This window comes from Hemiscyllium ocellatum, chromosome 1, assembly GCF_020745735.1.
Source record: "Hemiscyllium ocellatum isolate sHemOce1 chromosome 1, sHemOce1.pat.X.cur, whole genome shotgun sequence".
Taxonomy (NCBI): Eukaryota; Metazoa; Chordata; class Chondrichthyes; order Orectolobiformes; family Hemiscylliidae; genus Hemiscyllium; species Hemiscyllium ocellatum.
Genome location: NC_083401.1, coordinates 59,179,619 through 59,201,888, shown reverse-complemented (window position 1 = coordinate 59,201,888; position 22,270 = coordinate 59,179,619). Strand labels below are relative to the sequence as shown.

The following is a 22,270-nucleotide window of genomic DNA, read 5'->3' as shown; positions in this document are numbered from 1 at the left end:
CAATTTGTGTTAGTTAGACTTTCACAGTTTAATCAATCACATCCCAGTGAACAAGCTAAAATAGCTTTCTGCCAACGCTATTGCATGGTTTGAGTGGTTATATTAAATTACATATTACATTAGTGCAGTACAAACAGAAACAGTGCAGTGAATATAACCAATGGAAGAAAACTTCAAGTGCTATAACAACAGCATCAGAATAACAGGTTTTATGTTTTAAATTGCAAGCAACAAAATATGAAAGTTAATGAAAGTTACAAGTGTCCTGTTTATAGGACAGCTTTAGCATATTATGTTACAATGTGTTGTTGTTTTGAGGCAAAATATTAAGTACAAATGTTTGCTGCAGTTCAAAATATATTTCAATATCCTGCACAAATCAGGAATCAACCGTGGTTCACTGGAAGCGCTCGTTCAAGTCCGGTGATTGCAAATTCAACTCACACTGCAAAGACCATAGTACTAAACCAAGGTCTTTTCTCTGTCTTCTCAGGTAGATGTTGTAAATTTAGTGCTATTACAGTTACTCAATCCACTGGATTGATGATGGCTTTGTCGAGCAACCCAATTCGTCACCCAAAACATGTTTTTTTTCTTAAATATCCACTCAATTTCCTTTTGAAATCAACCACCATCCACACTTCAACCCTAGCCAGTTCTAGTTCATTACCACTCACTGTATAAAACTTTTCACTCTGAGCTGAGAATGGCTCTCCTTATCAGAATCCATCAAATCATGTACACACCTCGATGAAATCTCCTTGGCACCAACGCAAAGAACCGATTTAACCTGGTAGCTAAAATCTCATCTCTGGAACCAATCTGGTAAATTTCTGCTATGCCCTCCAAAGTACCTTCACATGCTGGCTAAAGTGCTGTGACCAGAACTGAATGCAATACTCCAGTTGTGATCTAACCAGAGTTTTAAAATGGTTCAGCATTGCACTTATGCTTTTACACTTGATAGCTCGATATATGAAACCCAAGATCCCACATTAGACTCTCAATCTGTCATGCCAACTTCAAAGTGCATAGACCGCCAAGTCCCTCTGTCTCTTTCAAATTCTTTATGCCATTAAGTTAATATTGCTTTTCCACATCCCTTATATTAAGATGAATCATCTCACACTTCTATGTCATGTATCTACCCACTCTGCTAGCCTATAATCATATTGTAGTCAATTGGTATCGGCTTCAATATTTGTCATCCCTCCAAGCTTTAAACCATTCAGCACAATGTAATTTATAGGATTGGTACCAAGTCTACAAACATTATCCCTCCACCACTGGCACATAGTAGCAATACACACACACAAAATCTAAAACATGCACTGTAACAACTTACAAAGGTTCCTCGTACAGCACTTTCTAACTTCTCTCAGTATCATTGTGGAGGACAAGGGCAGAGATACAGGAGAACTTTACTTGTAAGCTCCCCTCCGTTCCATTCATTTGGTTTTTTTAAATTTATCTCTCTCTCTCTCATTGCTATTTGGTCAAAACTATAAAACTCCCTACCTGAAAGCATTGTGGGTATACCCACAACACATGGACTACAGTGGTTCAAGATGACAGAAGACCATCACCTTTTCCAGAACAATTAGAGATGGGCAATAAATGCTGACCCAGCCAGCGACAGCCACATCCCATGAATGAGTTAAAGTAGTCTGGTGTCATGGGTAAATTTTGAAATTACCTTTGTATTTCAATTCCCAAATCATTTATTTAAAATTACAATGTAAGATGTTAAAGAAATATGTCCAAATCACTTTTTATCTCAATCAACATAATCAAATTAGATTATGTACTGTTTGAAATCCTACTGTATTCTAATTTGCTGGTGCAAATTATTTGACTGCACCAGCTGTAAAGTGGTTTGAAATGCCCTAAAGTTGTGAAAAATATTTTTTCTTAATTTCTGCAGATTGTTATGCTGTAAGCTTGCAATGCAGTTTGGACAGGAAAGCTATGCAAATAGTTTTCACATTCATAATCAACTGTTATAAACAATAAATGATAAAAATTATATGTTGCATTGGGTAAACTTTCACTCACTTGTACTATGTAAACGACAAAAAAAAAATTTGACTGTACAGAATTGCTTCACCTCCCCTTTGGACAAATGGATGCCCTTATGCATTAGAGTACAATTCCACAGACAATAGTCCTTTAGTACATCATTCAAATAGTCACTTTGCTAAATAAAGAACTAAGCAGCAAGTGTTAGTACAAGTATCATAAACAAAGCTGAACCAGTATGCTCTCAATCAGAAATGCATTTTCGAGCCGAGACCATTGGGTTTCTGGAGTTTGATAACATGAGTATTAGAATTGAATTTTGAAACATTGCATCTTACGATCTACTTCCTATGATAATAGTAGCCAAAATAATAAACATTGGTTTAATGCTTTGTACATGTTGCATAAAACAGATTGGTTGTACCAGCTAGCTAGATTAAATGTTTGTTTACTTCTTAAACAAAAGGTGGTGACAAAGGTAATTATTACCCAAGTCCCTGTTTACTAAGTTACATTCTGTACTCATTTGGTAACATGGCAGTCTGCTCCTTCTCAAACTATCTTGACTTCATGCATTTTCGTGACCCACACACAATTTTACCAAAAAGTTAGCTAAAGTTGATAAACATCCATATAAATACAGGATAGGAAGCACAAGAGATGTCACTCCTCTTTTGCCACAGCTTTGTTCCTTCAGAGTTGATACCAAAAATGCACACATTTAGAAGAGGAGACTTAGCAAGACTAAACATATTAAGTACATGATATCGTAAAGAAATCTTCTTCCAATTTTATTCATAGCTATAATAACAAAATTTTTTCAGGTAGAAAAATATTTCAATGGCCTTCTTTTCCCAGGATACTACAGTAGTTGAACGTGACCATGAATATTATAATGCTTATGGCATTGCGTTTTCGTAGTACCCCATTTCTGAAGTACATGGGGTATTAAGAAGATGAATGAGCATCTATCCCTATTAATAAGAGGTAGTGAAAGACGAGGGAATCTGCTGCATTAAGGGACACTGGGAAACTAATGCAGTTTATTATTGCGCAGATGAGTGATTCAATGCAGTCGGCGGCTTTCTTATACAAATCAAAACTATCCACAGTAAGTGTACAATTATACTATTCCTATAAGCCACACAATAAATACAAATTTATGAATTACAGATCTGAGAGCCACTGAAATTAAATCTCTAACCAAACAGAAGGAAGGATGAAAGGCAAACACGTGTAGATACATTACCGTTTAAATTGAATTTCCATTGATAAAATTGTTACCACCTCAAAAGTACAAACCAGCAAAAATCAGGCGCTTTATATGTTTTCTTTCACTAAGGCCGTTCTTCACTTTTCGCAACCAAAACGTGGAGGTTCAAAGATTTTCATTGTTAAAATGCTGCTGGATTTATCCAGACAGTATTTCGAGAAGAATTACAAAAACATTCACCTCAAATGTACAGAAGTGTCCAAAAAAACTCCACTAGTTTCAAATTATTACACATGACCCCTAACACCACATACGACTAGAGCGGTTAACAATGAAAAGACACCGTATCTTTTTAACGCGTACGAACGCCATAGTAAATAATTATCTTTAGAGATCTCAAAATCTTTGCGATCTGAAAAGAAAATGTAGTACGGAGGTTTGCAGTTGAAGTCGAGCTTAAACACAGCCGCAGTATTTAAATGCATTAAAAATAGCATTTGATGATGTAGGATTTACACTGAGACAAAACCAACAGTGAAAGGAGGTGGTGTGCTTGTTTACCCACAATAAGAAAATCGTTAGCTTCTGCTTTGCGCTCTATTTTGATCGTCCTTTTAAACTAACAGGTAGAAAATTTTCCAAACCATTATCACCCTCAAATGGCACCGATTACTTTATCAGTGGCAGGGATTGTTAAAAGGTTTGAAGGAGCGACGATGTAAACAGGGCCTCTCTCATTTACCTTGAAGTAGCCTCCCTCATAGAGCGTGTTGGGCGGCCCGAAAATCGCCACTTCCCAATTGTACAGATCAGACTCGTCCACCAGCGTGATCCTGAAACCTTCCACCGGCTCCTCCTGCAAACTCTTCAGCTCCAACATTAAGGCCTTCTGAGAGCTCGTCATCTGCTGCTGAGCCATGGTGGTGGGCGAGGAATGAGAAAACAGAGAAAACAAGAACAGGGAAGGAAGGAAGGGAGGGAGAAGAGATAAAAATAAATCAAGGGGGGAAAAAAAATAAAAACAAAAATAAAACAGCTGTAGGTGAGTACCAGTCGAAAGACGCCCTGAACTGTTCAGTAAGTTGTGAGAAGGGAATGGGGAGGGGGTGGGATAGAGAGAGAGAGAAAGTCCTTCTTCCTCCTTCACAGAGCCAGTCTCTTCAGAGAAAAAATTAAACCAATTCTCCACGCATTAGGGGAAAATAAGCCGAGCACGACAGTTCATGGAGATGAGTATTTTTATGTTCAAAAAAAAAGTTTAGTTCGTTGCTTATTATCCTGATTTGTCTCTATGATTATTTTCCCTCTCTCTTATGGTTATCAGGGTGGTGCTCTCCTTCTACTGACAGCAATAAAATGGCCCACCACTACCACTCACTGCCACTTCCCCTGCGCCGGCCGCCGGCAACCCCGTCCTGACGTCACCGCCGCCTTTTGTGACGCACTCTTCCCCGCCCACTGCCATGTGTTGGCCCTGAGAACTGAGGATGCGCAGAATCACCTCTGCCCTCAGGCAAACACAAAACTCAATGGTCAGGCCTGACATGCTTTGAAACAAGGTTCTGATTTGTGAGCACCATGCCTCGCACAATCATGTCTTAAAAAGGAAATGATTTAGGAGCGCGAGTGTACATGCCGTAAAAAATTATTTCCAATCATTTGAACTCTTAATATAAAGAAGTAATACAGCATTGTGAATTGTATGGATTAGCAGTAACATTTTAAAACAATATGACTGACTCACTACCAATGTCATTGGTGATTCACTAATTCACACAAAATATGACTGTGATCATTTCCTTTTTGTCATACGTCCAATATGCAAACTCCTTTGCAGAAGAATGACAAAACATGGTATGGGTGCATTTAGGGAGTAGCACGATAAATAAATGAAGAATAAATAAATAGACAACTCACATGATAGAACCTAGACGACTAAAGGTTGACAAAGGTTTTTCTGAGAAGCACAAATAAGCGCAAATCGAACCAGTTGGGCTTAAAAGCACACTTGTGTTGTGTGTTCTATATTAGACAGTTTACAGATAGGTTTAGTGAAATTGGACACTACCTACAGTAGTTTATTGGAGGTAATTGCTGGTAAAGACGTGATTATTGAGGATGAACTGGGTGGGAGATAAGCATCATTTGTATCACATAGTGATTTATGAATGGAAATGTACTGCCTTAAAGGGCGAGTGAAGCAAGTTCAAGAGTAACTTTCAACATTGAGAAGTGTTCTTGAAAACTTCTAGAGCTAGAGGAATGAGTAGGGTGATGGGACTTCATTGTTTTAGACTTGGGATAGTCAGTTGGCTGTATTTGGTATAGAAATGCAATAATCTATGAATGTGCCTTTCTGTCATCATAAGAACTCTACCATGAGTCACTTGCTGGAGGCAACCAGAGAGTCATAGAGTCATAGAGATGTACAGCATGGAAACAGATCCTTCGGTCCAACCTGGCCATGCCAACCAGATATCCCAACCCAATCTAGTCCCACCTGCCAGCACCTGGCCCATATCCCTCCAAAGCCTTCCCATTCATACACCCATCCAAATGCCTCTTAAATGTTGCAATTGTAACAGCCTCCACCACTTCCTCTGGCAGCTCATTCCATACACATACCACCCTTTGTGTGAAAAAGTTGCCCCTTAGGTCTCTTTTATATCTTTCTCCTCTCACCCTAAACTGATGCCCACTAGTTGTGGAGTCCCCGACCCCAGGGAAAAGACTTTGCCTATTTACCCCATCCATACCTCTCATAATTTTGTAAACCTCTATAAAGTCACCCCTCAGCCTCCGATGGTCCAGGGAAAACTGCCCCTGTTCAGCCTCTCCCTATAGCTCAAATTCTCAACATAACAGATGAGGTTTTACATATTGCCGAGAGATATTCCAGGCCCAAAGGTTAGAAAGTCTATGGACAAAGGGCAGGATGTAAATACTGCAAAGATGTCATACAATGGGAATGAAGACAGAGGAAAAGTAATGTTCTGACTGTAGGAAGCTGAATTATTTGCATGCAAAAAGAAGCACAACACACATATAAATATAGCAAGATGGCAGAACTGACAGATTAGGTAGTGATTGGGCTCCTGGCCCATTCGCTCCCTTTTGGCTGACCAGCCACATCCTTCTCATTTTTAAATTATTTCTTTTTATTACTATTATTTCTGAATTTCACTTTTTGTATCAAGTTTATCTTTTCTTCTTTCTTGGCAGGTTCAGTTGGACAGCCCCAGGTCCTCAACGGTTTTAGTAGATGCCTGTCCTCAACTGGGCATGTTTTTGGCAGACTCCAGGTCCTCAGCAGTTTCAACAGGCCCCTGTCCTTGGTAGTTTCAATGGACATCCAGTCCACGGCAGTTTTGGCAGGCCCACGGTCTTCGGCAGTTTTGATAGACCTCAGTCCTCTGTGATTTTGACAGGCCCCCAGTGTTTGGCAGTTTCAAGAGGTCCAATCCTCAGCAGTTGGATAGGATCTGGTCAATGGAAGTTGGAGAAGGCCTCTGTCCTTGAAGTTGAGCAGGCCCCGGTCTTTGGCAATGGCTGTTCGTAAAACCAAGAGGCCATTGAATGAACAAAAAATTATATTTGTCTTAACTTTGTCCTATTTTTACATATAAATTGTGTAATTAAATGGTGCTGTTTTTATGATGACTTATACACATTTTACTGTATTCCCACAAATATAAGTAACAATAAATTTCTATCGCTATCAGATGGTCTCTGGAAAGATATCAGTTGAAGATTCTCACATTGAATCTACAACACGCAACAGTGGTTCAGTAAGATAAAAAGGTAAGTAATAATAAGGCAAGGTGATAAATGATTCATGACTGTTGCGATGTTAACTGTAGAGTGAGCAAATCAAGTCAACATCAGGTATTAGATAAACATCAGTGCATGATGCAACATCATGATCTTCACAGACCTGTGTGAATTCTGGATTATAGACATCATGCAAAAGCCACTCATCTCAGCAAGTCTGGTAATCTTCAAAATGCATTGTGTTATGTAGTTATAAAAATGTACAATGTGGAAATATTGGACCAGATATCCTAAATAAATTTAGTCCCATTTGCCAGCATTTGGCCTGTATCCCTCTAAACCCTTCCTATTCATATACCCATCCAGATGCCTTTAAATGTGGTAATTGAATCAGCCTCCACCACTTCTGCTGACAGCTCATTCCATACACACATCACCCTTTGTGGGAAAAAGTTGCCCCTTAGATCCCTTTTAAATCTTTCCTCTCTAACCTTAAAACATGCCATATAGTTTTTGACTCCTGCATCTGTTGTCTATTTACCCTCTCCATGCCTCTCATGATTTTATAAACCTCTATACAAACACTCCTCGGCTCCAAGGAAAACAACCCCAGCCTGTCCAGCCTCTCCCTATTGCTCAAATCCTCCAACCCTGACAACACCCTTGTAAATCTTTTCTGAACCCATTCAAGTTTAACAAAGCCCTTCCTTTAGCAGGGAGATCAGAATTGCATGTAATATTCCAAAAGTTGCCTAACCAATGTCCTGTACAGCTGCAACATGACCTCTGATCTCCTACACTCAATGCACTTGTCCAATAAAAGGAAGCACACCAAATGTATTCTTCGCTATCCTATCTTTCCGTGACTGCACTTTTGGAACTATGAAACTGCACCCTAAGGTCTCTTTGTTCAGCAATGCTCCCCAGGACCTTACCCTTAAGTGTCTAAGTCCTGCCCTGATTTGCTTTTTCAAAATGCAACTCCTCACACTTATCGAAATCAAATTCCATTAGCCACTCCTCGGCCCATTGGTCCATCTAATCTAGATCCTGTTACACTCTGTAACTTTCTTTGCTATCCACTACATCACCAATTTTGGTGTCATCTGCAAACTTATTAACCTTGCCTCCTATATTCACGTTCAAATCATTTACTTTTAATGACAAAAGGCAGTGGACGCAGCACTGATCCAAATGACACGCTGCTGGTCACAGGTCCCCATCCTCCAACCCCACCCCTGTCTTCTACCTTCTAGCAAGTTCTGTATCCAAATGACTAGTTCTCTCTGTATTCCATACAGAAGCCTTAGTAAAGTCCACAGAGATCATGTCCACCGCTATGCCCTCATCAATTCTCCTCATTACTTCTTCAAAAACCTCAATTAAGTTAGTGAAACACAATTTCCCGCACACAAAGCCATGTTGACAATCCCTAATCAGTCCTTGCCTTTCCAAATACATGGACATCTTGTTCATCAGGATTCTCTCCAACAACTTGCCTGCCACCGATGACATGCTCACCAGTCTATAGCTCCTTGGCTTTTCTTTACCACCTTTGTAAATAATACCACCAGATTAGCCAACCTGCAGTCTTCTGGCACCTCACCTGTGGCTGTCGTGAAATACAAATATACCAGCAAGGGGCCCACCAATTACATTCCTAGCTTCCCACAGAGTTCTAGGTACATTTGATCAGGTTATGGGGATTTTTCCACCTTTGTGCATTTTAAGCCGTCCAGCACCTCCTCCTCTGTAGTCTGGACATTTTTCAAGACATTGTTCTTTCGTTTGCCACGTTGAGTGTTGCAGCACACTAAACCATTGGCTTCTTAACTCATGCTGAAAATGTGTTGCTGGTCAAAGCACAGCAGGCCAGGCAGCATCTCAGGAATAGGGAATTCGACGTTTCGAGCATAAGCCCTTCATCAGGAATGAGAGAGAGTAGCCAAGCAGGCTAAGATAAAAGGTAGGGAGGAGGGACTTGGGGGAGGGGCGATGGAGGTGGGATAGGTGGAAGGAGGTCAAGGTGAGGGTGATAGGCCGGAGTGGAGTGGGGGCGGAGAGGTCTTCTCAGGAATAGGGAATTCGACGCTTCTTAACTCATGCCCAAGGAGTGCAATGACATATTTATTGGTTTAGGATGTATTTTTGGTGAATTTCATCCCAAAGTAGATGAGTATAAGGATCAGCCAAGGAAAGTTCCAACTGCGCTCCAATGCCAGCATAATAGACAATTGAAAAGAGCTGGAAATGAAGAGAGTAAACAATTAAGTGACAACAGTTACACAGTGGATTAGCAACATGTAAGCAGTGAAATAACCTGGAAATCTGAGTACATGCATTGATCCAAAGTTCTAAGTAAAACAAAAGATCTAAATAAATGAAACGATCCACAACAGCTGACAACAATTGAAGGAACTTTGCAGCAATTTGCAAAAGCAAAAATCTTCATTATTCTAGTGATGAAGGATGGCTGGTAACAAGTGAAGATGAATGAAAGCAGCAGCTTTTGAATTGCACTCTGGCCATTGTTCAGGAAGCACAGATGATTGCACATGCCGATTGGAATTGCCATGGTTCCAGAGTAGTATCAATGCAAACAGCATGAGATAATCAGTGATCTTTCCAGCTTGGAAACTATAGAGGATGATCTGCTACTTTATGGATCTTTCATATGATCTGGGCGTTGTTGGCATTTGTTGCCCATCCCTAACTGTTTTTGAACTGAGTGGCTTGTAAGCCCATTTCAGAGGGCAGTTAAGAGTCAACCACATTGCTGTAGGTCTGGATTTATTAACTTCTTCGCAAAATTCTTTTCCAAATTGTGGTTAGACTATGAATCCATGCGCCAACACATTGCTAAGGACATGCAGTGTATTGGGGTGCAGATAGTATTCACGGAGCAATATTCAGAAAAATCAAAGAACTCGTGCTTTAGCATAAATGCAGAATTCACCCTGAAATGTGGTACCAGGGAAACAGAACTTAGAGCAACCCAACACTAAGGGAAGGTATTCCTGTGAATTTGTTCAGAGATGTTGTTTGGGTGGAACGGAGAAATAAGAAAGGGATGATCACTTCACTGGGATTTTACCATAGCCCCTCCTCCAATAGTCAGTGGGAAATTGAGAAACAAATTTCAGATATCTATATGAGTAATAGGGTTGTAATGGTAGGGGATTTTAACTTTCAAAACATAGACTGGGACTGCCACAGTGTTAAGGGCTTGGATGGAGAGGAATTTGTTCAGTGTGTACGAGGAACTTTCTTATTCAGTATGTGAATGTACCTATGAGAGAAAGAATAAAACTTGACCTTGGGGAAAAAAGTAAGGGCAAGTGACTAAGATAAAAGTGAGGGAGCTCTTTGGGGCTAATAATTCTATTAGTTTTAAAATAGTTATGGTAAAGGATAGACCTGATCGAAAAGTTAAAGTTCTAAGTTGGAGTAAGGCCAAGTTTGATGGCATCAGGCAAAGACTTTCAAAAGTTGATTGGGAAAGGCTATTTGCAGGTTAAGGGCAGTTGGAAAGTAGGAGGCCTTCAAAAATGAGATTACATGGGTCCAGGGGCAGTACATTCCTGTTAGTGCGAAGGGCAAAGCTGAAAGGTCTAGGGAATGCTGGATGACTAGAGAAATTGAGTCTCTGGCAAAAACAAAGGAAGCATATGTCAAGTACAGACAGCAGGGATCGAGTGAATCCCGAGAAGAGTATCAGGGTAGGAGGAGAATACTCAAAAGGGAACTCACGAGGGCAAAAAAGGGACATGGTTAAGGAGAATCCAAAGAGATTCTACAAATATATTAAGGTCAAAAAAGTAATTATGAAGAGAATAGGGAGCCTTAAAGATTAACAAGGCTGTTTATGTGTAGATTAGCAGGAGATAAGTGATATGCTAAACAAGAGTTTTCCTTTACTGCTGTAGAGAAGAATGTAGAAGTTACAGAATTTGTAGAAATAAATAGTGATATCTTGAAAAGTATCCATATTATAGGGGAGGAGGTGCTGGACATCTTAAAATGCATAGAGGTGGATAAATCTCTGGTCCTAATCAGGTGTATCCCAGGCCTTTGTGGAAAGCTAGGAAAGTGATTGCTTGGCCCCTTGATGAGATATTAGTATCATTGATAGGCATAGCTGGGGTGCCAGAAGACTGGAGGGTGGATAATGTGGTGCCAATATTTAAGAAAGATGGTAAGGAAAAGCTAGGGGACTATAGACTGGTGAGCCTGACATCAGTGGTGGATATGTTGTTGGATGGGATTCTGATGGACAGAATCTATATGTATTTGGGAAGGCCAGGACTGATTAGGAATAGTCAGCATAGCTTCGTGCATGAAAAATCAACTTGGTTGAGTTTTTGTAAAGAGGTGACAAAGAAGATTAATGAAGGCAGAGAGTAGAGGCTGTCTGTGTGGATTTCAGTAAGGTGTTCGACAAGGTTCTGCATGGTAGACTGGTTAGCAAGGTTAGATCACATGCAGTACAGGGAGAGCTAGCCATTTGGTACAAAATCAGCCTGAAGGTAGGAGGCTGAGGGTGACGGTGGTTGTTTTTTGGACTGAAGGCCTGTGACTGGCAGTGTGCTGCAAGGATCAGTGCTGGGTCTACTGCTTTTTGTCATTTATATAATTTGGTTGTGAATATAGGAGGTATGGTTAGTAAGTTTATAGGTGACAGTGTAGTGGTCAGTGAAGAAGATTATCTCAGTATAGAACGGGATCTTGATCGGATGGGCCAATAGGCCGAGAAGTGGCAGAAGTGTGAGGTGTTGCATTTTGGAAAGGCAAATCAGGGAAGGACTTATACACTGAATGGTAGACTCCTGGAGTGTTGCTGAACAAAGAACCTTGGAGTGCAGGTCTATAGTTCCTTGAAAGTGGAGTCACAGGTAGATAGGATAGTGAAGAGGTCATTTGGCATACTTGCATTTATTGGTCATTGCATTGAGTGTATGAGTTGGGAGGTCATGTTGCGGCTGTACAGGACATTGGTTTGGCCATGTTTGGAATACTGAGTTCAGTTTTGGTCTCCTTGTTATAGAAAGGATGTTGTTAAACTTGAAAGGGTTCAGGAAAGATTTACAAGGGTGTTGTCAGGGTTGGAGGGTTTGAGCTATAGGGAGAGGCTGAATGGGCAAGGGCTATTTTCTCTGGAGCGTCAGAGGCTGAGGGGTGACCTTATAGAAGTTTATAAAATCATGAAAGGCATGCATTGGGTAAATAGCCAAGGTCACGTTTCCTGGGTAGGGGAGGGCAAGACTAGAGGGCATATTTTAAAGGTGAGAGGGGATCTATGGAGCAATGTTTCCAAGCAGAGGGTGGGTCCGTGTATGGAATGAGCTGCCAGAGGAAATGGTGGAGACTTGTCCAATTACACCATTTAAAAGGCATCTGGATGGGTAGATGAATAGGAAGTGTTTAGAGCGGTACAGGCCAAATGCTGGCAAATAGGACTAGACTTATTTAGAGTATCCGGTCGGTGTATATGAGTTGGACTGAAGTGTCTGTTTCCATGCTGTACAACACTATGACTCTAAGCAAGAACAACAAGTTACATCTGTATTCTGCGCATGCACACAAATATAACAATGCTATTCTCAGATTGATAGAGACACAGAAAATAGGAACAGGAGTAGGCCATTTGCCCCTTAGAGCATGCTCTATCATTCAATGTGAGCTTTACTGATCTTCGTACTCAGAACCCTGTTCCTGTATTTGCCCTATACTTTTTGATCTCTTTAGTGCTAAGAACTATATCTAGTCCCTTTCTGAAAATATTCAATGGTTTGACCTCAAACACTTTCTGTGGCAGAGAATTCCATAGGTTCACTATTCTCTGGGTGAAGAAATTTGTCTTAATCTCATTCCTAATTGACTTCCCTCTATTAATAGGCCTCTGGCCTGGAGTCATCTTTCATTCAGATCATTCTTTCTGTGTTTATCCTGTCTAGTGTTGTTAGAATTGTATAGGTTTCGATGAGGTCCCTCCTTCATTCTTCTAAACTGAGTTTTTTTTATTCATTCATGGGACATGGGCATCACTGGCTGGCCAGCTTTATTGCTCATCCCTAGACAGCAATAAATGCTGGCAAACCAGCAATGCACATATCCCACAAGTGAATTTTTAAAAAAAATTAAAATACTCTTTGGAGTTTGGAAGAATGATGGGAGATCTCATTGAAAACCATAAATTCTAACACGACTAGATGGTATCGTCTTAACCAATGCAGTTTCTCCTTATATTTCAGTTCTGCCATAGAGTCATGGAGAAGTACAGCACGGAAACAGACCCTTTGGACCAATCCATCTATGCCGGCCATATATCCCAACCCAATCTAGTCGCACCTGCCAGCACCCGGCCCATATCCCTCCAACCCCTTCTTATTCACATACCCAATCAAATGCCTTTTAAATGTTACAATTGTACCAGCCTCCACCACTTTCTCTGGCAGCTCATTCCATACACATATCACCCTCTGTGGGAAAACGTTGCCCCTTAGGTCTCTTTTTATCTTTCCCCTCTCACCCTAAATCTATGCCCTTTAGTTCTGGATTTCCCCACCCCAAGGAAAAGACTTTATCTATTTATCCGATCCATGCTCCACATAATTTTGTAAACCTCCATAGCCAAAACATCTTTTGTCAGATAAGGAGACCAAAATTGCTCACAATAGTCCAGGTATGGTCTTACCATAGCCCTGTACAATTCCCTCCCTCTCGCATACTTTCAGCAACTGCTGTACAAAGACAACCTGATCCTGCTCTACCTCCTCCTTTCTCTATCATCATTCAGATAATAAGTCATCTTCCTGTCTTAGCTACCAAATTGGATAACCTCTCATTCATCCACAGTATACTTTAATTGTCATGTATTTGCCCACTCACTGAACTTGTCTTAAGCGCACTGAAGCATTTCTGTATCCTCCTCACAGTTCACCCTGCCAACCAGCAATGTGTCATCTACAAACTTGGAAATAATATTTAGTTCCTGCATCTAAAATCATCAATAAAAACATAAGAACCAGAAGCAGGAGTAAGCCATCTGGTCCTTTGAGCCCACTCCACCATTCAATAAGATCAGGGCTGTTCTTTTCATGATCTTAGCTTACTTACTTGCCCTCTCACAATGACCCTTAATTCCTTTACTGTTCAAAATATCCATCTTAACTTTAAAAACATTTATTGAGGGAGCCTCAACTCCGGTAGCTCAGTTGTTAGCACTGCTGCCTCATAGCACCAGGGACCCAGGTTTGATTCCAGCCTTGGGCGACTGTCTGTGTGGAGTCTGCACATTCTCCCAGTGACTGCGTGGGTTTCCTCTGGGTGCTCCGGTTTCCTCCCACAATCCAAAGATATGCAGGTCAGGTGAATTGGCCATGCTAAATTGCCCACAGTATTAGGTGCATTCGTCAGAGGGAAATGGGTCTGGGTGGGTTACTCTTCAGAGGGTCAGAGTGGACTTGTTGGGCTGAAGGGCCTGTTTCCACGTTTAGACAATCTAATCTACTTCACTGTGCAGGGAATTCTGCAGATTTACAACCCTTTGGGTAAAGAAGTTCTTTCTCGTTTCAGTCCTAAATTCGCTCCCCCTAATTTTGAGGCTATGCCTCCTTGTTCTAGCTTCACCTGCCAGTGAAAACAACCTCCCTGCTTCTGTCTTATCTATTCCCTTCATAATTTTATGTGGTTCTATAAGATTCCCCCTCACTCTTATAAATTTCAATGAATGTAATCCCAGTCTACTCAGTCTCTGCTCATAAACCAGAATCAACCTAGTGAATCTCCTCTGCACCCCTTCTCGTGCCAGTACCTCCTTTCTCAAGTAAGGAGACTAAAACTGCATGCAGTAGTCCAGGTGTGGCTTCATCAGCACCCTATACAGCTGCAACATAAACTCCCTGCTATTAACCTCAATCCCTGTAGCAATGAAGGACAAAATTCCATTTGCCTTCTAAATTACATGTTGTATCTGCAAACCAACTTTCTGAGATTCATGCACAAGGACACCCACGTCTCACTGCACAACAGCATGCTGCAATATTTTATCGTTCAAATAATAGTCCTTTTTACTTTTATCCCTACCAAAATGGATGACTTCACATTTGCCAACATTGTATTCGCTTTGCCAGACCTTTGCCCACTCACTTAAATGATCTATATCCTTCTGCAAGCTTTCAGAGTTCTCTGCACATTTTGCTCTATCACTCATCTTAGTTCATCTGCAAATTTTGACACATGATATGTCCCCAATTCCAAATCATCTATGTAAATTGTAAACAATTGTAGTCCCAACTTTGATCTCTGAGGCATGCCACTAGTTACTGATCGCCAGCCAGAAAAGCACTAATTTATCCCCACACTTTGCTTCCTGTCAGTTAACCTCCCCTCTATCCATGCTAGTACATTGCCCATACCAATGTGCACCTTTATCTTGTGCAGCAGCCTTTTGTATGGCACTTTGTCGAATGCCTTTTGGAAATCCAGATACACCACATCTCCTGGATCCCTGTTGTCCACCGTGCTCGTAATGCTTTCATAGAATTCCTGTAGTTTAACTGAGCATGACATGCCTTTCATAAACTTTTGCTGCATCTGCCCAATGGGACCATTTCTATCTCAATGTTTTACTATTTCTTCCTTAATGATAGATTCAAGCATTTTCCCCACTACAGAAATTAAGCTAACAAGCCTATAATTCCCCATCTTTTGTCTACTTCCTTTTTAAATAAAGAATGCATGTCCACTGTCTTTGCTTGTGAACATTTTCATCAATCCTTGTAATGGAAGCATGAAAATGAAAGTCAATTCTGACCACAAGCCTCTTCAAAGCATTTTCTTTGAGCTAGTATTATTCTATCAAAAGCACCTATGAAAGATATTACCTCAGTTACAGACATATCATCTTGATGTGACTTAAACAAATGTACATCACTGATATGCTATTGAGAGTATATGTGAAAGAACTAAAACCAACATTCTAAAAGTTGACAAACAATCCAAATCTTTTTCAAGATATAATTTCAGTTGCATCACACTGTAAACTTTTGCTAAAAATTCTGTGTCTTACGATCTTATGCTCCACAACCACCTGCTGAAGGAGCAGTGCTTTTGGACTATAACCTGGTGTTGTGTGATTTTTAAATTTGTACAACACCAGCACCTCCAAGTCGTGCCTCACAAAAACTGACCATATTGTCACTGTAAGGTGCTGTTCTCTGGGAGGTAGACTGACTGAATTCAATGCCTGTTGGTGAGATTGGAGAATGCTTGAAAGCAGACTTCGGCTATTACACCATTCCATACACTGTGTATGAGTGACAATGGACTCTAATTCAGTGATTTCATAAAGGTTTGGGAAATTCAACATCACAGATCATCTCTGCACTGTACCCAGTGGAATGGAAAGGCTGAGCTGGCAGTGAAAATTGCCAAAGGAATACTAAAGAAATCAATCAATTCCAGCACAATACAGATGATCATTGAGTGCAGAAACACATCTACTGAAGGCATGGAATGTAGCCTCATACAAAGATTAATGTTATGTTATACACAAACTACTTTTCCAATAGTAAAAAAAGCTAATAAAGCTTAAAATAGTAACAAGAGTTAGTGACAAAATTGAAGTGAAGCATCAAAAAGCTAAATACATCAGCCCACATTGCAACGTGGGACCTTTCCAGAGCAGCTGTCACCTCATTTGTGTGCAGCAAAGTGGTTCAGATCAAAACATTATGTATTTTCAAGAAGGAGGTAGAAATTCCTCTTGTAGCTAAAAGGATCAAGGGATGTAGTGGAAGGGCAGGATTAGGAGATTGAACTCAATGATCAGATATGATCATGTTGAATGGAGGGACAGGCTTGAGGGGACAAGTAGCCTACTCCTGCTCTTCTCATCTATATTTTTATGAATGTCTATAACAGCAAACACATATGCAGAATGGGAGAAGATGTAAACACAACTCCAGAATGTTGCTGTGGAAGTTCCTCAGGGTAGTGTCCAAAGCCCAACTGTCTTAGCAGCTTCAATAATGACCTTCTCTTCATCAGAAGGTCAGAAGTGGGGATATTTGCTGATGGTTGTACAATGTGCAACACCATTCATGACCCCTCAGATACTAAAGCAGTCTATGTCAAAAAGTCACAAGATCGGGTTGGCGCTGGGTCTACTACTTTTTGACATTTTGACTTTTGATTTGAATGTGAGCATAAGAGGTACAGTTAGTAAGATGGCAGATGTCACCAAAATTGGAGGTGTAGTGGACAGCGAAGAAGGTTACCTCAGATTACAACAGGATCGTGACCAGATGGGCCAATGGGCTGAGAAGTGGCAGATGGAGTTTAATTCAGATAAATGTGAGGTGCTGCATTTTGGGAAAGCAAATCTTAGCAGGGCTTACACACTTAATGGTAGGGTCCTAGGGAGTGTTGCTGAATGAAGAGACCTTAGAGTGCAGGTTCATAGCTCCTTGAAAGTGGAGTCACAGGTAAATAGGATAGTGAAGAAGGCATTTGATATACTTTCCTTTATTGGTTAGAGTATTGAGTACAGGAGTCGGGAGGTAATGTTGCAGCTGAATAGGACATTGGTTAGGCTACTGTTGGAATATTGTGTGCAATTTTGGTCTCTGTTCTATCGGAAAGATGTCGTGAAACTTGAAAAGGTTCAGAAAAGTTTTACAAGGATGTTGCCAGGGTTGGAGGATTTGAGCTATAGGGAGAGGCTGAACAGGCGGGGGCTGTTTTCCCTGGAGCGTCGGAGGCTGAGGGGTGACCTTATAGTGGTTACAAAATTATGAGGGGCATGGATAGGATAAATAGACAAAGTATTTTACCTGGGGCCGGGGAGTCTAGAACTAGAGGGCATAGGTTTAAGGTGAGAGGGGAAAGATATAAATGAGACTTAAGGGGCAACCTTAGGTGAGCACTTCGGGGACAGTGACCACAACCCGGTGACTTTTACTTTAGTGATGGAGAGGGATAATCGTGCGCCGCAGGGCAAGAGCTATAGCTGGGGGCAGGGAAATTATGATGCAGTGAGGCATGACTTAGGATGTGTGGATTGGAAAAACAGGCTTCAAGAGAAGAACACTAATGAGATGTGGGGATTGTTCAAGGAGCAGCTACTGCGTGTCCTCGATAGGTATGTACCAGTCAGGCATGGTGTAAAGGGCCTTGTGAGGCAGCCGTGGTTTAGTAAGGAATTGGAGTCCCTTGTGAAAGGGAAGAAGGCGGCATATGTAAAGATGAGGCGTGAAGGTTCAGTAGGGGCGATTGAGAGTTATAAGGTAGCCAGGAAGGAGCTAAAGAGGGAGCTAAGAGAAGCGAGAAGGGGACATGAAAAGTCTTTAGCTGGTAGGATTAGGGAAAACCCAAAGGCTTTCTATAGGTATGTCAAGAATAAAAGGATGACTAGGGTAGGTATCGGTCCAGTCAAGGATAGTAGTGGGAAGTTGTGTGTGGAGGCGGAGGAGATTGGAGAGACATTAAATCAGTACTTTTCATCAGTATTCACTCAGGAACAGGACACTGTTGCTGATGTGAATATGGAATCACAAATAATTAGAATGGATGCCCTGGAAATATGCAGGGAAGAGGTTTTGGGAATATTGGAAAGGATGAATATAGATAAGTCTCCTGGGCCTGATGGCATTTACCCTAGGATCCTATGGGAAGCTAGGGAGGAGATAGCAGAGCCATTGGCCTGGATTTTTATGTCGTCGTTGTCAACGGGAATAGTACCAGAGGACTGGAGGATAGCGAATGTGGTCCCATTGTTCAAGAAAGGGAGTAGGGATAGCCCTAGTAACTATAGGCCAGTGAGTCTGACTTCAGTGGTGGGCAAAGTCTTAGAGAGAATGGTAAGGGATAAGATTTATGAACATCTGGGTAGGAATAACGTGATCAGGGATAGCCAGCATGGTTTTGTGAAGGGCAGGTCGTGCCTCACAAACCTTATTGAGTTCTTTGAGAAGGTGACTAAGGAAGTGGATGAGGGTAAAGCAGTAGATGTTGTGTATATGGATTTTAGTAAGGCGTTCGATAAGGTTCCCCATGGTAGGCTAATGCTAAAACTTCGGAGGTATGGCATTGAGGATACATTAGAGGTTTGGATTAGGAATTGGCTGGCTGGAAGGAGACAGAGGGTAGTAGTTGATGGATTATGTTCATCTTGGAGCGCAGTTACTAGCGGTGTACCACAAGGATCTGTTTTGGGACCATTGCTTTTTGTTATCTTTATAAATGATCTAGAGGAAGGACTTGAAAGCTGGGTAAGCAAGTTTGCGGATTTCACAAAAGTCGGTGGAGTTGTGGATAGTGAGGAAGGAAGTGGTAGGTTACAGCGGGATATAGATAAGTTGCAGAGCTGGGTGGAAATGTGGCAAATGGAATTCAATGTAGCTAAGTGCGAAGTCGTTCACTTTGGTAGGAATAACAAGATGATGGATTACTGGGCTAATGGTAGGCTACTTGGTAGTGTGGATGAGCAGAGGGATCTTGGTGTCCATGTACACAGATCTCTGAAAGTTGCCACCCAGGTAAATAGTGCTGTGAGGAAGGCATATGGTGTACTGGGCTTTATTGGCAGAGGAATTGAGTTCCGGAGTCCTGAGGTCATGTTGCAGTTGTATAAGACTCTGGTGCGGCCTCATCTGGAGTATTGTGTGCAGTTTTGGTCGCCATACTATAGGAAGGATGTGGAAGCTTTAGAACGAGTGCAGAGGAGGTTTACCAGGATGTTGCCTGGAATGGTAGGAAAATCTTATGAGGAAAGGCTGAGGCACTTGGGGCTGTTCTCATTGGAGAAGAGAAGGTTTAGGGGAGATCTGATAGAAGTGTATAAGATGATTAGGGGTTTAGATAGGGTAGATACTAAGAACCTTTTACCGCTAATGGAGTCAGGTGTTACTAGGGGACATAGCTTTAAATTAAGGGGTGGTAGGTATAGGACAGATGTTAGGGGTAGATTCTTCACACAGCGGGTTGTGAGTTCATGGAATGCCCTGCCCGTATCAGTGGTGAACTCTCCTTCTTTATGGTCATTTAAGCGGGCATTGGATAGGCATTTGGAAGTTATTGGGCTAGTATAGGTTAGGTAGGATTCGGTCGGCGCAACATCGAGGGCCGAAGGGCCTGTACTGCGCTGTATCCTTCTATGTTCTATGTTCTATGTAACCTTTTCCCCATTAGGGTGGTACATGTATGGAATGAACTGCCAGAGGAAGTGGTGGAGGCTGGTACAATTGCTACATTTAAGAGGCATTTAGATGGGTATATGAATAGGAAGGGTTTGGAGGGATATGGGCGGGTGCTGGTAGGTGGGACTAGATTGGGTTGGGATATTTAGTCGGCATGGATGGGTTGGACTGAAGGATCTGTTTCCATGTACATCTCTATGACTCTATGACTCTATCTGGACAACAGCCGAGTTTGGGCTGGCAAATGACAAGAACGCAAATGCCAGGCAATGAACAACTCCAATGAGAGGGAATTGAACTATCACCTCTTAACATTTAATATTACCATCAATGAATCCTCTATTGAAATAAATCCTCTCTTTGAAAATATTGGAGGATAGCATTGGCCAGAAACTGATCTGGAATTGAATTGAATTGAATTAGTTTTATTGCCACATGTACTCAAATGAGTTCAGCGAAAGTTTACAAGTCACCACTCACAGCATCATCTTAGGCACAAAGGTACCTAGGTACAGCTTTATCAGTTACAAGATTAGTTACAGTGTAACAATATCACCAATACCCAGTGCCATCTTAGGTACAGACTACCTCGGTACAATCCTTAGTTACAGAATTTCTAAATGAAGTTAAAAAAAACAGTATAACTATAGGTCAGAAAAATAAAAAGCAAAGTTAAAATACAAACATCTCAGTCTGTTTCCAAGGGTTGTCAGTAGCAGATCAGTGCAGGGGGCCTCCACGTGGTCTGACCTTGGCCTCCCATTACGCTCCACACTGGGCCGTTCCCCTCGCTCCTATAAATGCTGTAGCTGCAAGAACAGGTTCGAGGCTAGGAATTCCGCAGCAAGTAACTCATGTGACCCTCCAAAGTCTGTCCCCCCTCACTTTCCAATAACACTTAAAAAACCTGACACCACTCCTGTAAGAGCAACCTGTTTGATTGACATGACATCCATAAATATTCACTCCATCCACTACTGATTCTCAGTCACAGCAGTGTGCATGATATTTAAGATGCAGTGTAGCAATTCAAAAAAGTGCCTTCGACAGCACCTTCCAAGCCCATGAACACTAGCATCTATAAATGTAAAGGCAACACACATGTTAACACCATGACCTGCAGCTCCCCTCCAAGCCACTCACCATCCTGACGTGGAAGTATATTGAAGTTCCTTCTGTGTCACTTTGTTAAAACCCTGGGACTCCCACCTTAATTGCATTGTGGATCTACATACAGCAAATGGACTGCAGCAGTTCAAGAAGACAGCTCACCAAGCCTTCTTAATGACAACTGGTGTTTTTTTATTCATTCATGGCATGAGGGTGTTAAGGGCTAAACCAGCATGTACCCATCCCTCACTGCCTAGAGGGCAGATATGAGTCAACCCGGGTCTGGAGTCATACATAGGCCAAACCAGGTCTAAAAGACAGGCATTGGTTCCTTCCCTAAAGGGTATCAATCGACAAAGGATTCATTTTTTTTCCTTTTTCTTGTAAGACACAGTGAAAGACACAAGGTGCACAAATCTTTTTTCAGTTTCCACCACCAGGAAGAAAAGAAACACCCAAGTGGCCAGTGACAAGCAGTGCCCTTCACATCAAAGAGCAATGCTGTGTGATCAAACAGTGAAGGGGAGGGCAGGGATTAAACCAAAATAGAATTGAAGGAGGGAATTATGCAATCCAATCCCTGCGGTGCCCACCTCTCCTTGAACACCTTCAAGGGTGTTGGTGGACACCACATGCTCCTTCTCCAGAGACACCCAGGCTCTAACGTAACCGTGGAAGATGGGCAGGCAGTCGGCCCTAACAACTCCCTCCACAGCCCACTGCCTGGACCTGTTTGTGGGCAGTTTGGCCAGTCCCAGGAGCAGACCCACAAGGACCTGCCCTCTCCCCTCCGTACCGGGTGCCCGAAGATCAGAAGTGTGGGACTGAAGTGCAACCAAAAACAGAGAAGGAGGTTTTTAAGAAAATCAAAAAGGGAGTGCAAGCACCCACACCCAATATTTACATAGTCCACGGGCTCCACAGCACCACAGAACAAGCAGTTGGGTTGGGAGTCCAT

General features: G+C 41.7%; 1 protein-coding gene across 1 annotated transcript in view; it reads right to left on the bottom strand.

The window, feature by feature from the left end:
* Nucleotides 1-4,641, bottom strand: part of ube2r2 (ubiquitin-conjugating enzyme E2R 2) — a 158,035-nt gene extending 153,394 nt beyond the window's left edge. Inside the window, exon 1 of the mRNA XM_060829589.1 lies at nt 3,975-4,641. Within this exon, the coding sequence (XP_060685572.1) occupies nt 3,975-4,151 (177 nt within the window). The 5' untranslated portion in view covers nt 4,152-4,641. The remainder of the gene's footprint in view (nt 1-3,974) is intronic.
* Nucleotides 4,642-22,270: the final 17,629 nt, after the last annotated feature.